General features: G+C 39.6%; 1 protein-coding gene across 1 annotated transcript in view; it reads right to left on the bottom strand.

Moving 5' to 3' along the window:
* The window catches only part of pcp4b (Purkinje cell protein 4b), a 34,419-nt gene continuing 21,245 nt past the window's right edge, over positions 1–13,174 (bottom strand). Inside the window, exons 2-3 of the mRNA XM_035153546.2 lie at positions 10,141–10,192; positions 1–711 (exon numbers count right to left, since the gene is read on the bottom strand). Of these exons, the coding sequence (XP_035009437.1) occupies positions 581–711; positions 10,141–10,192 (183 nt within the window). The 3' untranslated portion in view covers positions 1–580. The remainder of the gene's footprint in view (positions 712–10,140; positions 10,193–13,174) is intronic.

The raw sequence follows: 13,174 nt of genomic DNA, 5'->3' as shown, positions 1-13,174 counted from the left end.
TTTCACACTGAGTCTTTATTTATTCAACGTATATTGATTCACAGCTTGATATTACCATGCGGGTAAGAAAAAATGCCTCTGGGTGAAATGCTCTGTTCATGATGGAAAGCTCCAAGTTTTCTAAAAACAACCCTCTATCTATCATCAGCGTTTGCTCCATCAGGTCACACAGGTACAGGTAGTTTTAGGAAATGTAGCAAAACAGAGAGAAGGTGCAGACTGGGACTATGAGACTGGGAGAAGTACAAAAACATATTCTAACACAAACACCAGCTATAGACTGTATTATGTAAGGAACACATGTTAGGACAGAATCCAGATCTCTATACCTTTATTACTTATTTATTGATACAGCAGTCAAATAATAAATAATAGTAATTATTATAATAGGAAATTGAAAAGTTCACAGACATATCATATGATTAACAAGCTATTGCATTCTCTACCCCCCGACCCCATCACGACCCCTGGAGTTCCAACAGGTATGAATTTGTTTACATGCAAATGTCACACCATCTTCACTGTGCCGTCACTCCCACCCGCCCTCTCCACACACAGTGGCAGAGCGACGTGGCGCTCACTAGGACTTCTCGACGCGTTTCTTCTTCTGGAACTTCCTGAACTGGGACTGGATGGCGACCGCGGCCTTCTCAGTATCCGGGTTTTCCATGTCAATGTCAAAGTCCTCCGGGACGTCCGTCTTGGACGCATCTGGAAGCAAAAGGAAAAGATGCATGTGAATCACAGCAGTGTACCTTGAGTCGTCAGAGACATATTTCCAAGTCAGGTGAATTGTCATTTGCTAAACCTGCCCAATCTCAGTTTAGAAACCTCACGTTTCTGGGCAGTGACGCTCACAGTAGTAGGTCTAATGCTTTTTAATCCTTTCAAAAGCATCCAGTGCATAATTAAGTCCCAATTCACAATTTAAGGGAAGCACTTAACTGGAAATGTTTCAAATTCAACTGGAGACTGAATTACGTAGCTCCTGAGGAACCTCACGTTTACTCCTGCTTAATTATCTTGCTACAATCAGTTTCCATTTTAACTGGCAAAATCAACGGTTGGCCACTAGCAATAAAAATCTACATTTGCCGGTCTGCTAAACTGCGACTATATGAGGTTTATAACATTTCTCTTAAATTAGACAAACTAATCACTGCTTTGAAAAAAAAAAAAAGAATCCTTCTTGACATCAATACCGTCACAATAAACCAGTATCTCTCCATTTGTGAGTTTGAAAACGTTAACGTGTTGTTACACAGTAAAATGTCCTCTAACATTTCTGATAAACCTCAGCTCTGATTATGGAGCAAAGCTCCGGAGGGGGAGCCTGAGCTTTTGACCAGGTCAGAAGCCAAAGCATGAATTGATCTGCTGCTCTTAATCCTCCAAGGCGCTCAGCCAACACTGACCATGAGTAAATGAGTGTAATCCCAGTGAAAACTGATTCAGGCTGATCCCACCAGACAATAAGGAAAGAAGAGGGGTTTTATCTCCTGGTCAATGAAGTCATGACTGTTATCAGGTCATTGAATCGGCACATGCATGCATTTAAATGTACTATGTGCAATGACAATAAAGTTGAATCTAATCCAAACATGTATGGTATATCCGTCCCATACATAATGGGAAAGTAGGGTTCTACTAAATCTACTTGCAGATCGAAGAGGCTGTTATCATCCATTTATTTCTACATATGAGCTGCAGCCAAGTAGGTTTACATGTTGAATTTAATGGAAACATTGAAATCTTCATCATTATTCGTACATTATTTCTGTAAAATATTTTGCTATGAAAATGTAAAATATACAAATGGTCCCCGGATCATTTGCATTGATTATCTATGTAAAAGAAAAGAGTAGCAATTAAGGTAGAAAACAGACTCATCAGTTATGGTGTTAGTGATTTTACTCGATGTATTGATTAAAACGTCGCCTGGTTTTAACTGTGCGGTACCACAGAGACATGCTGCTGAGGAGAGCAGCAGAGCTCAGGGCAGTAATGAAGCAGGGACACTCAGGACCTGTCTGAGGCCATGACAAGGTAACATTTACCTGAGCAGGTTTTAATGTCTGCGACAGCTTCTGTTACCGAGTGTAACAGCCAAGAATCCTGTTCCTCTGCTCTACTGTTTCTGCAGTGTACACAAAGGCTCGATGACAAAACGTATAAACTGTAGCTAACACACGTTTCATTGCAGTATCAGTTTAGACAAAAGTGACTGAAATTAAACTGATCAGTTAATTGTTTTACCCTTTTTTTTTGTTTTCAGAAGAGCTAATTGTGTCTCTACAAGGCCCAGTGTGGGTGCTATTCCATTTCTCAGCCTTTTAACACTCCTGCAAAGGATCGATCTGAGAAAGCAGCATGACAGACAGCGAGAGAGGGGCTGGATGGTGGTAGTGGTTGGTGGGGGGGGGGCTTTCCTAAAGCAGAGAGGTCACTCATGTATTGACTGTGCAGCTAATCCTCTGGGTTCCCCTGGGACTGAGCTTGAGTACCTCTCTCTCTGCTCGAGGAGGAAAAACTAACTGCTGCGTCAAGCCCAGTTCTGAATGCTGCATTAATTGATATTGAGTTTTGTGATGCTCTACTGCCTGCTGTTTTCACCCCAGCAGCATTTTAGCAATTGAGCTGAGTCCTCTGCCGCGTCGATACCACACATGCTCATCATCTTTGTACGACGAGATGGTGACTTAGATTGTCAGAGTGAAGAGTGACAGCCGAGGCAGGATGTGATCTGCAAATCAATATTTATTCATTACCTGCAGAAACGTGACATCAAGTCTTTTTTTTCCCTCCAAAATATTATATGAAATATTTAATTTCTCTGTATATATGACAGGGACAGAGCATTTAATGAACATTTGCATAATGGAGACTCACGTAGACACTGTGGTCTCTTCATAACTTAATTTCCTGTTTTATTTTGTTAAGTGTTCTCCTTATGCATTTCAGTTAGCTCTACTTCCTGCTAGTGTTCAGTTTCTCTGTTCACCTGTTTTCAATGATCCAATCTGAAGTGCTTGTATTTATACCACCTGTGGTTCACTTCCTGTTTGCCAGATTGTCTTTGTTCTCAATAACAGACAAATTATTCTATTTTTGGTGTGTGTTTTATTTTTGTTAAATATAGTTTTTGTTACCTTCTTTGGACTTTTTGATCCTTGCCTGCTGCTCATCTGTCAGTTTTTGGTCATTGCATTATTCCACAACTTTAAAACTTCATTTAATGGTTTTCTGTTCTCCTGGAGATTAAATCTTGTGTTTTGGCATTCACGGTATATCAAATGCAGACACCAGTATACAAATACACAAATAGAACAGATGGAACAGATGATGCCAATCAGCTAATGCAAGGACAACTTCCCTGCTCTGCCTGAACTAATGCTGCATGCTAGGCTACATCTGCGTCTGTCTGGAGGGGGAATGCAGCAGGGAGGTGGATTTCATCAGCACTAATGAAAAAAGGTCTTGACAATGCCTTGTTTTCAGGAATGCCTCAGTTTTCCACCACAATTTTCTTGTTTCAATCAACCACTGCAGCACCAACTCGCTTTTGATTTTTCACAATAATCTCCACACCCTGAAAATATGTATTACTTTTCATCCGTCTAGTTTTCATCCAGCTCAAAGCACAGACACGTAGGTTATAACTTGGAGATGTTCCCTCAGTGCTGTTCTGGATCATGTTGTGGAGTGAGCTCCCAGTAAAGAGAAGAAAAATCTGTGCGATTTATTTATTGTGCTGGTGTGTGGTTGTCGATGGAAGCGAAGGTTACATGCTTCTACGTCTGAAGATATTAATTTCCCTCAGCCCTGACTTTCCTGCTGTTCGCAGCTTTAGTTGGTATAGGCCTATGTGACATGATAAGGACATTTTTGAATCGCTGTCTTTCATAATGTCTTAAAAGCTGCTCTGAAGCCCAGTTAAAGCTGAGATGTCTTATTGATTTCACTGCTTAAAACCAGTTGAGCCACAGGAGCTGAGGGATTTTTTTTTTTAAGCAGAGGACAGGACAAGAAGGACTGTTAGACCTTGAGACAAGAGAGACAGATTGTGGAAAGTAGACAGAAACTAAGTATTTAAAGAAGTTTTACACAGTGTATGGACGTCTCTTTGTGCTTAGGACGTTTCATTGTCTACAATGTAGCCTATACAGACACCTGATGCTGTGAATCAAGCTATTGAGAACCAAAATATGCACCACGCTTTTGTTTATTTAAAAAAATATTATCTTATTGTTATAACATTTCCTAGTTCAATATTTTGATTCCATTTTCCACATCATTCTTTTCTAAAAGCTGTTTTTACATTCCTAAAAAAGAATGTCAAGGGGCCCTAACTTCCTGTCCCGTATGTAGTCTTTTTTTGACTAAACTAGTCACTTACTAACAATAAATGAGACAATTTAAGATTTCTGAATTTAATTAGTTTTTTTTTCGGTTCACAATGTGCTTGAACAAGGAACATTTTTCAAAATAATATTACTATTATGACATAGATTTTTCCTGACAGATTTGACTCAGATTTCATAACACTTTAAATTAAATTAAAGTATAGTATAAGACATCCACCATGTAAAGCTGAAGGATCTGGCATCTTGTACTGTATGTTCCAAAGGACATACTGTATGAGTGTGTGCACTGAATGTAAGCTGTGTGTGTGTGTGGTCCAGGTACTTATCATGTTGTGGAGACCTAAATCTGTTTCCACATTCAAATTATGGGGACAAAATGAAGTGCCCCATAATGTAAATCATCAAATCTTAAGGTAGAGATGTGTCTTAGGTTGGGTTTAGGTTAAGTTTAAAGTAAGGGTCAGGGTTAGCCAAGTGGTAAATATGGTTAAGGTTAGAGTTGGACTCTAGGAAATCAATGTTAGTCAATGTTATGTCCTCTGAAGTATTGCAAGTGTGTGTGTATGTGTGTGTCTGACTTCCTGTCAGTGTGGGTTTGCCTCCAGTTGAAAGTCAGTGTGAAAGTCAGGAAAATATCAGCAGCCCCGGAGGCCTTTAAACACCTGAGGTTCAGCAAAGCATGAGAGAAACCCCGGCGATCAATATTCAAATCCACAGGAAGGACCAGTTTTGTATTGATTGGTGCTGTGTGCTATAGTTTTTCTGTGTGTGTGTGTGTGTGTGTGTGTGTGTGTGTGTGTCAACATTTACTTTGCTTTGGGGAGGAAGCGTCTGTGTAACCTACTCGAACGTGGTTGTACGTTCAGAAACAAGCAGAAAATGTGGGATGTTCAAAGACCTGCAGAGAAAATGTTTGGTTTCAGCTCTTTCTTTCAGCCCTGAATGTTTCTGAAACAGAGATATGATGTGCGATTACTAACAATATTTGACAGAAAAAGACAGATTCATTGCTGCTATAATTGAGTACAGTAGATCTAATTAAAACGTGTGCAGAAAATGGGCCATCCTCACTTTGAGAACCTGTCGCAGGCTAATTATAAAAGGATGACTTTCATCTGAAAGGTGAAATTACGCCTGTGCCTGTTTGAAACGAGGGGGGGAGGGAGATGCTGTCGGCGCCACAGTTTCCACATTGTTCTTTGACAATGCTCTGAGCGCTGAACATTTACATAAGCAAGTGGAGCAGGTTTCATCTGTAACGTGCTGCATGAATAAGCAGATGATTATTTCACATCTTAACAAGTCTCATCCTCCACTGCTCCTGCTGCAGCGTGGTCTGTGTGTACAGTGTGACGTAGAGCTGTAGTAAGCCTGCGATGCCCCAGCTGTTGGAGTGACAGGGGCAGTCTGTGATGGACTCAGGAGGTCAGTGAACATACGGTTCATATGTTCCCAATACACAACATCTGGACTCCAACCATGTCAACACATGTTACAGGAGACGACTAAAAGGCTTCTGAGGGGCAAAGGAGTGTGTGAGGGTTTTAAACCAAGGGTGGAAAGTACATTTACTGAGGTACTCAAAGTACAGCTTTGAGGTATTTGTACTTTCCTTGGTTATTTCTATTTTGGGATATTTTCTACTGCAACTGAGGATAAGCCAAGGAGGTTATGTTTTCATCTGTGTTTGTTTGTTGTTTGTTAGCACAAAAACTAATGGACAGATTACTACGACACCTAGTGAAAGGATGTAGAGGTCATTGAGGAACCCATTCAATTTGGATGCAGATCGGGATCAGGGGGCGGGTCCATGTATCTTTTAACCTTTTCTTTAACATTAGCAAATTTTTGATATTTTCAGGGAGTAAGGGATCTTGATGGAAAAAAATCAGGCATATCAACACCCTGTCACTGTTTTTAAAAGACTTTTGATTCTTTTTTGTGAAACCTTTTGATATTCAGTCATCTCCTTGTGTTTGGACTGTTTTGTATATTTTTATGCCAAAGAGGTCATGTTTTCATCTGCGCTTGGTTGGCTTGTAAGCAAGATTACACAAAAACAACAGAACAGATTACCACAGAACTTGGTGGGAGGATGTTGTATGTACATGTCAGGAAAGAATACATTCAATTCTAGTGCAGATCCAAATCAGGGGGCAAATCTAGGATTTCTATTCACTTTCTGTGTGCAAGCTGGTGCAGATCCAAGGTGTTTCTTTTACTTTCCTTGTTTCTCTTCCTGTCTTTGTCTGATTTTCATGTTCCTGTTGTAATGGGTCTTCTCTCCAGAATTGAATTATCTCTGCCTCCTTTTATTAAAGTCTCTGTGCTCATCACCCTCCTCTGTCAGGGAAAGTGTTACCAGTCCTGGACTTTTCCTCTTAATTAGTTTCTGTTTGTTGTTGTTTTTTTTGTTCCTTTTTGCTTTCTGTTGTTAATGGTGTTTGGACTTTTAGTTGCTAGTTGGTCTGCTTTAATTAATCCCTCACACCATGCCTGTCTTGCTGTTTGGTCTGAGATGTGACGGTGAATACTGGAAATACTTTAATAGCTTTGGAACATAGGAATATCTGAACTCAGCTAATATTATATATTCACTTTGATATACAGCTACACATCATTAACTCAATAAAAAAAAAGTTGTGTTATACATAGGTCGGCTGATAGGATTTTCTGATTCCTGTCCTATTTTTCAAATTAAAAGCTTCCAAGTGATGAGTTAATGAAGAACTTGTAACACATTGTACTGGTATTTGGTGATTGAAAACATGTCTGTTAAAAAAGTAAACTCAGTGGTGATTGAGACATAATTATGTTGTTGCACTGAATTAATTAGTTTGTGAAAATGTACTATTATAATGACTTTGTAAAGAAAACAGGTCAACAGAGAGAGTTTTAAGGTGGCATTAAAACAAAGGCAGATAAGGAAATGAGATGAATCTGTTTTTCTATTTCTTTTATTGATAAAGAAGAAACATAATAAGCAAAGCAGGGCTTGTCTGTCTGACTGTCTCCACTACAGTTTGTATTTTATGTCTTCAGGAAAGCAGAACAAGTCTGATTCAATTGCATCCACTTGATAAACATTCAGTCTTGTGCCCTTATCTTTACAATAAACCCTTCCACCCCAAAGCCTCCCTGTCTGTCTCTGCTGTTATCAGGTAAACAGCTGCAGCATCACTGGGGTGTGTCCCTGTCACATGTACCTGGTTCAAAATGAGCTCCGATGAATACGAATAAAAGTCTCGATGGCCGCCCTTGAGCTCGTGAGAGTTTGTTTCTAAAGACTGCTCTGCTGTGTGCCGGGGTGCAGCGAGTGGGCGAGAGTCAATAGCGGGGCTACTCCCTCCTCGCCCACTCAAACCGCACTCTCTCACTCTCTCTCTCTCTCTCTCTCTCGCTCTCCCAGTGTACTGAGGGACAGAATTCAGACATGCTCGGAAAGCAGTTTTTCCAGGTATCACATTAATTGTCAAGGTCAGACAACAAAGGAGTGCTGTGTGTGTGTGTGTGTGTGTGTGTGTGTGTGCGTGTGTGTGTGCGCGTGCGTGCGTGCGTGCGTACTGCTGCCTGTGTATTTCCTCCCTATTAAGTGACCAGAGAGGTGGACCTGAGTGCTACAGGCAGTGAGAAATGAGTCTCCTGAAACACGGTGCTTCATCTCCGTCTGCTGCTCCAGGTAAACTGGATCCCATTAATTGCTGCTGGTGAATGATGATGCTGAACCGTGAATCTGTTTAAAAGCCCGATTAATTGTCTTTCTTTTTTTAAATAAGGTCAGGGGTCACCTGAGATGGTTAAAAGCTCCTTTAAAGCACAAATGATGCTTCTTTTCGAAGCAGGTTACTGGCTACGAAGGTATTGGTGAAAACAACTGAGCAGCTGGGACAGAGAATTTATATCTGTTTAAATAAAATGTTTCACTTGTGTATCATTAAATTCGAAGTCATAAAAAGATTTTTTTCTATCCCACAAAAGAAGTTACTTTCCACAAATCTTACAAATTCAACACAAGTTACACCTTCTCAAATGTTTCATTACAGCCGCACAAATCCTATATGGTACAAATGACAACTCCAAGAAAACTCCTCCTCTCGCATTCTTTGCGACAGCTGCTGCAGTAAATATGGTACAAAACACATTTATACACTTGTGACAAACAATGTGAAGTCATGGAAAATTGTGCACATCCGCTTATCTGTATGTCAGTGAGAGTTGCGAAAGTGATTGGTGTGTCTGCAGAGACAGGGTGGGGTGGGATTTGTTGAAAGATCAGAACCTCATTGGTCAATAAAACGAGATCTTCCTATTTGAGTTTTACTATTTGGTTTTATTTGCTGATTTAGACTCATCTGTACCTCAGACTGCAGCCAAGTAACTTGTTACTATTTGAGATCGGCTTCTTATAGGTGAAATTGGAGGATAGAATAAAATCTGAATATTTTAAATAGCTTTTTTGACCTTGGTGGCCTTCAAAGGTCGGTCAATTTTCAAAGTGCTGCCCTAACACTGATCCCCTGAGGTCCGCTGGTCCCTCTCCACAGGCTCAAAGGGCAAAACGCATGATTTCATCTCCATGTTAAAGGTTGCATTACAAACTTGTATTTGACAGCTGTTATATATACATCACTAACTCTAGACTGTAACCTTGAATCTGAGCCACAGTTGAATACAAAAAGCAAGCTCATCCCCACGGTTCCAGTCTTTCAGTTGATTATAAAATCTTTAGGAAATGAAATACATTTATGCAAAAATATTTTCATCACAGAAGAGTCTGCACAACATTAAACTCAATCTACACCACACCACTCCTTCAGATGGGGGTGAAAGCAGGGAAGATATAAGTTTTCTCATTGGAAGTTTTTATGCGCCTCCCTGTGATAGGTTTAGTGACAGAAAGCTCAACAATAAACATGATTTGTAATGCAGTCTGTAGTTGAGCTGATCTTTATTTCCCTCAGGACTGAGCCGATATGGGCCGTCTATCTCTGTTCAGGGAGGCAGACACAGAAGCTGAGGATCATCTCAATTCTGTCTCCTGAAGTTAGTTTACCTGGCTGAGTCAGGACATTAAAGATCAAGTGATTCATGAGAACACTGCTTAAAACCTCTAACACACTAGTCAGTATTAGGGATTGTGATTTGCTATAAGTCTGAACGTGTGCTAAACATTCCTGCAGCACTTTGTATTTTAGTTTTTTTGTGAATAATTACTGACAAACAATCTGAATCCATGGTTGAGCTCTTGCTCTTGAAGCTTCTGATCCAGTCGTGACTCCAGTGTCTCATATACACTGTGTGTTAGATACACCAACAGATCGTTGTGAACTCATTGAAATGCTTAAGTGTCAGATCATGATTGAATCTGACAGAAAGCCCTGAGGTCAGGTACTCTCTGTGTGTGTGTGTGTGTGTGTGTGTGTGTGTGTGTGTGTGTGTGTGTGTGTGTGTGTGTGTGTGTGTGTGTGTGTGTGTGTGTGTGTGTGTGTGTGTGTGTGTGTGTGTGTGTGTGTGTGTGTGTGGACTCTGATGGCAGCGAGCCTTCAGATCCTGTAACCATCAATCTTGTGCCATGTGCCTTTTAAAGCTCATCTCAAATAAATGTTCTGTAAAGTGTGGTCCACTTAAGGCTCATTCATGCTCAACGTTAGATACGGAAACGAAAACGGACGGAGCCCTCTGTCCGTACTCTGTGTGGATTGTGTCTAAATTTGTGCACATATTCTGAAAGCTTTCTCATACGGACGAAACAGATGAAATGAAGCATGACTTTTACCCTGTTCTCCAGACGTCTTGTTGTTGCCAGCAGTTGCTCCAGATCCTTGTCTCTGCAATGCAAAAACAGCACAACAGAAAAATTTAGATTTTTTTCCCCCATTACATTCTTCTCAAAAGGAAATCCATCACACTTGAGCACAACAATTTCACACAATCCTGCCATCGTTTCCCAATAACTTACATATGTGATGCTATTTATAAGCTCTTTCCTCATGATTTAACTGGCATGTTCTACTGAAAGCTCCACTCTGGAGTCTTAAAGCCCATTTTACACAACCTGTTCTTTAGGCAAGTATATAACAAGTATGAACACAGATGTTGGCAGTTAAGTTAACCAAATCAAAAACTTCTCAAGAGTCTGAAGCAACGCCATTCCATCGAAGGTCACACACAGGGACAGTGACTTGCTGCCAGCTTGTTTGGGTCAGTGTAAAGAAGCAACGATTGCATAACAAGGGGTCTTCAACATGGCGTGATCTCTGTTTCTGTGTTCTGAGGGGGACCCTGCAGGCTGGGAGTCCTGTGACAGTGGAAAAGGTTGAAGACAATATACAGTATGACCAGGAGTGACAGGGCACCCGAGGTGTCGCTTCTGACACTGACATGGCACCGTGACATGAAAAGAGGTCAGAAAAAAACTAACATGAAGCAAAGCAAATGACTGACTCGTTGACTTTGGGTTTTATTGTGCTTATTTTTCAAAATCAAGAGTTATGTAAGATATTTTCATAAAAATGCTTTTGTTTTGCATTTTTCAGAACGTCAGATTAAAATGGACATTTAAAAATAAGTAACATGAAGCTTTTCAAAATAAGATTAAAGAAAAAGAGCAATAAACAATGTCTTTATTATTAAATAAAAATATTAAGGCAGTAACACAGTGAAATCAGACTTAAAGGATGGGTAAAATCCATCTAAAGTCCTTTTAAACATCTTGATGTATGGCAATATTCATAAAAAATGCTTTGGTATCAATATATACTACTATAAAATATACATGTATATCAGATACTCATGTAATATTTGAATATTTTTCAATTAAGAAGAGTTTAAGCTTAAAATAGCAGAAGACTCGGCTTCCCAGTTCTGAGATTTCATACTTATTATGCGGTGTTAGTTCTCCTTGGCCATATGGCCACGGTCTCACTCCACATCACAAGACACAGAGGTGTAAAAATGGGCAGATTGATGCATGTAAATGAGAAAACCACCTACTGTGCCAAAGTACCCAGCTTCTCCTCCACTGAAGAACACAGTCTCACCAGGTACTCGACACTCTCCTGCTCAACGAATGACTTTTCTGATCCGATGTTGCATAATGATAAAAAGCTGCACTTAGCTGATATAACATTATCATTATACGCTTACTTATTAATGCCGTAACATTTATCTAAATGTCAGCTATCATGATCCTGAATCCATTTATTTGCCAAGCTTTGCAACAAACGCACACATTTATCTTTTATTAAACTTCAAATTGAAACCAATCTCCAGAGAAATGAGGCACAGAGCGCTTGTATTAATGTACGTATTCCCTATTTCTTCTGACATGTGATTTTAGCAGTGTGCAGCTCGAAATAGACACGGGGGGAGAGTTTCACGTCATAATGAGATTTCCACTGGCTGACTAACAACGTGAACGCTAAATATATACGTATGATGTCAATGACTTTAAGACCTTTTGAAAATAACTTACTCATCTAAATTTTTACATCCTTGGTGATTCATTTTAAAGTTGCCATTAAGCACGCTGAGATAAAATCCCCCTATTTGCGGTGAGACGTCTGCAGGGTTCAGGCAGGTGTCGACAGCATTAGAGGCGTGAAAAGGGTAAAGCGGATATTGCACGACAGAGGAGTACAGGAGTGACACTCCATCACAATGATCAGATTAGGAAAAGCTATTCTTAGAAGCATACAATAGTCCTGCTTTTAATATGCAGCAGAGCAGGAGAGAGGAGGGATATCACAGGACATGATGAAGGAGCCAAAGGAAGGATAGCAAGGATGGATCTAGGGAAGGAAGGAGCTGGCGAACAATTACATCATAAGCTTATATTATTTATCACTAATACTAATAATCACATTTCTTTAATTAATTTTGAGCATGGTATGTCTTTGCAGTCACCATCCATCGATAGAAAACTCATTTGCATCAGGTAATTTCCACCAAGGAGGTTGTGTTTTCATCTGTGTTTGTTTGTTTGTTTGCAGAATTACACAAACACTGCTCGCTTGGTGGAATGATGAGGCATCTGTCAGGGAAAAACCTATTTCATTTGAGGCGGATCAGGGCAGGAATCTGTTTTTCACTTACTTCACTTAAGTTTTTTCTTTTTGTAAATTCCTAAAGAAATAATAGAAAGATCTTGATGAATTCATATTTAGAAGAGTGATATCTATGACTGTGTGTAATGTAGTCTGTAGGCTGTATTGAATTTAAGGGAATTTATGGCACTTTCTAAATAAAATGGTAGTTGAAAGACTTAAAATTAAAGACATAAAGACTTGATTTCTTTCAATTAACAAAGTAAAACATTTTAGGATATATGCTTTTTCTCTTTCTGGCACAGAATCAGACGAGAAGATTGATACCATACATGTATGTGTTAATTAAATATAGACAAGGTACAGCCAGTACCTGTTAGCTTAGCTTAGCATAAAGACTGGAACCCGGTGGAAACAGCTAGCCTGGCTCAAACCAAAGATACCAAAAATTCTGGTAGGAGTATTTCCTAAAATGTTGATCTACTACTTTAATCAAATAATCGTCACATTATTCCAACAGTTCCAGTTTATTTGTGCTTGATGTAGGTAACGCGTCAAGTGTCTCGATTGATTTTCTAATTTAAAGATACTGACACTAATTTCTCAAAACAAACTGATTTCCCTTGGGCATCTGTTGTTGCATCAGCAAAACAATATTTTAGGACACTCTTACATAAATAAATGACTTAATAAGATGGAGATTTGTTGCAGACCAGACAGTGTTCACTTCTAATGCAGCTATGAATCAAGTAATCCTCTTGTTTG

The sequence above is a fragment of the Hippoglossus stenolepis genome, chromosome 4, assembly GCF_022539355.2.
Source record: "Hippoglossus stenolepis isolate QCI-W04-F060 chromosome 4, HSTE1.2, whole genome shotgun sequence".
NCBI lineage: Eukaryota > Metazoa > Chordata > Actinopteri > Pleuronectiformes > Pleuronectidae > Hippoglossus > Hippoglossus stenolepis.
The sequence above is the reverse complement of the archived record's forward strand: the minus strand, read 5'-3'. Positions and strand labels throughout refer to the sequence as shown.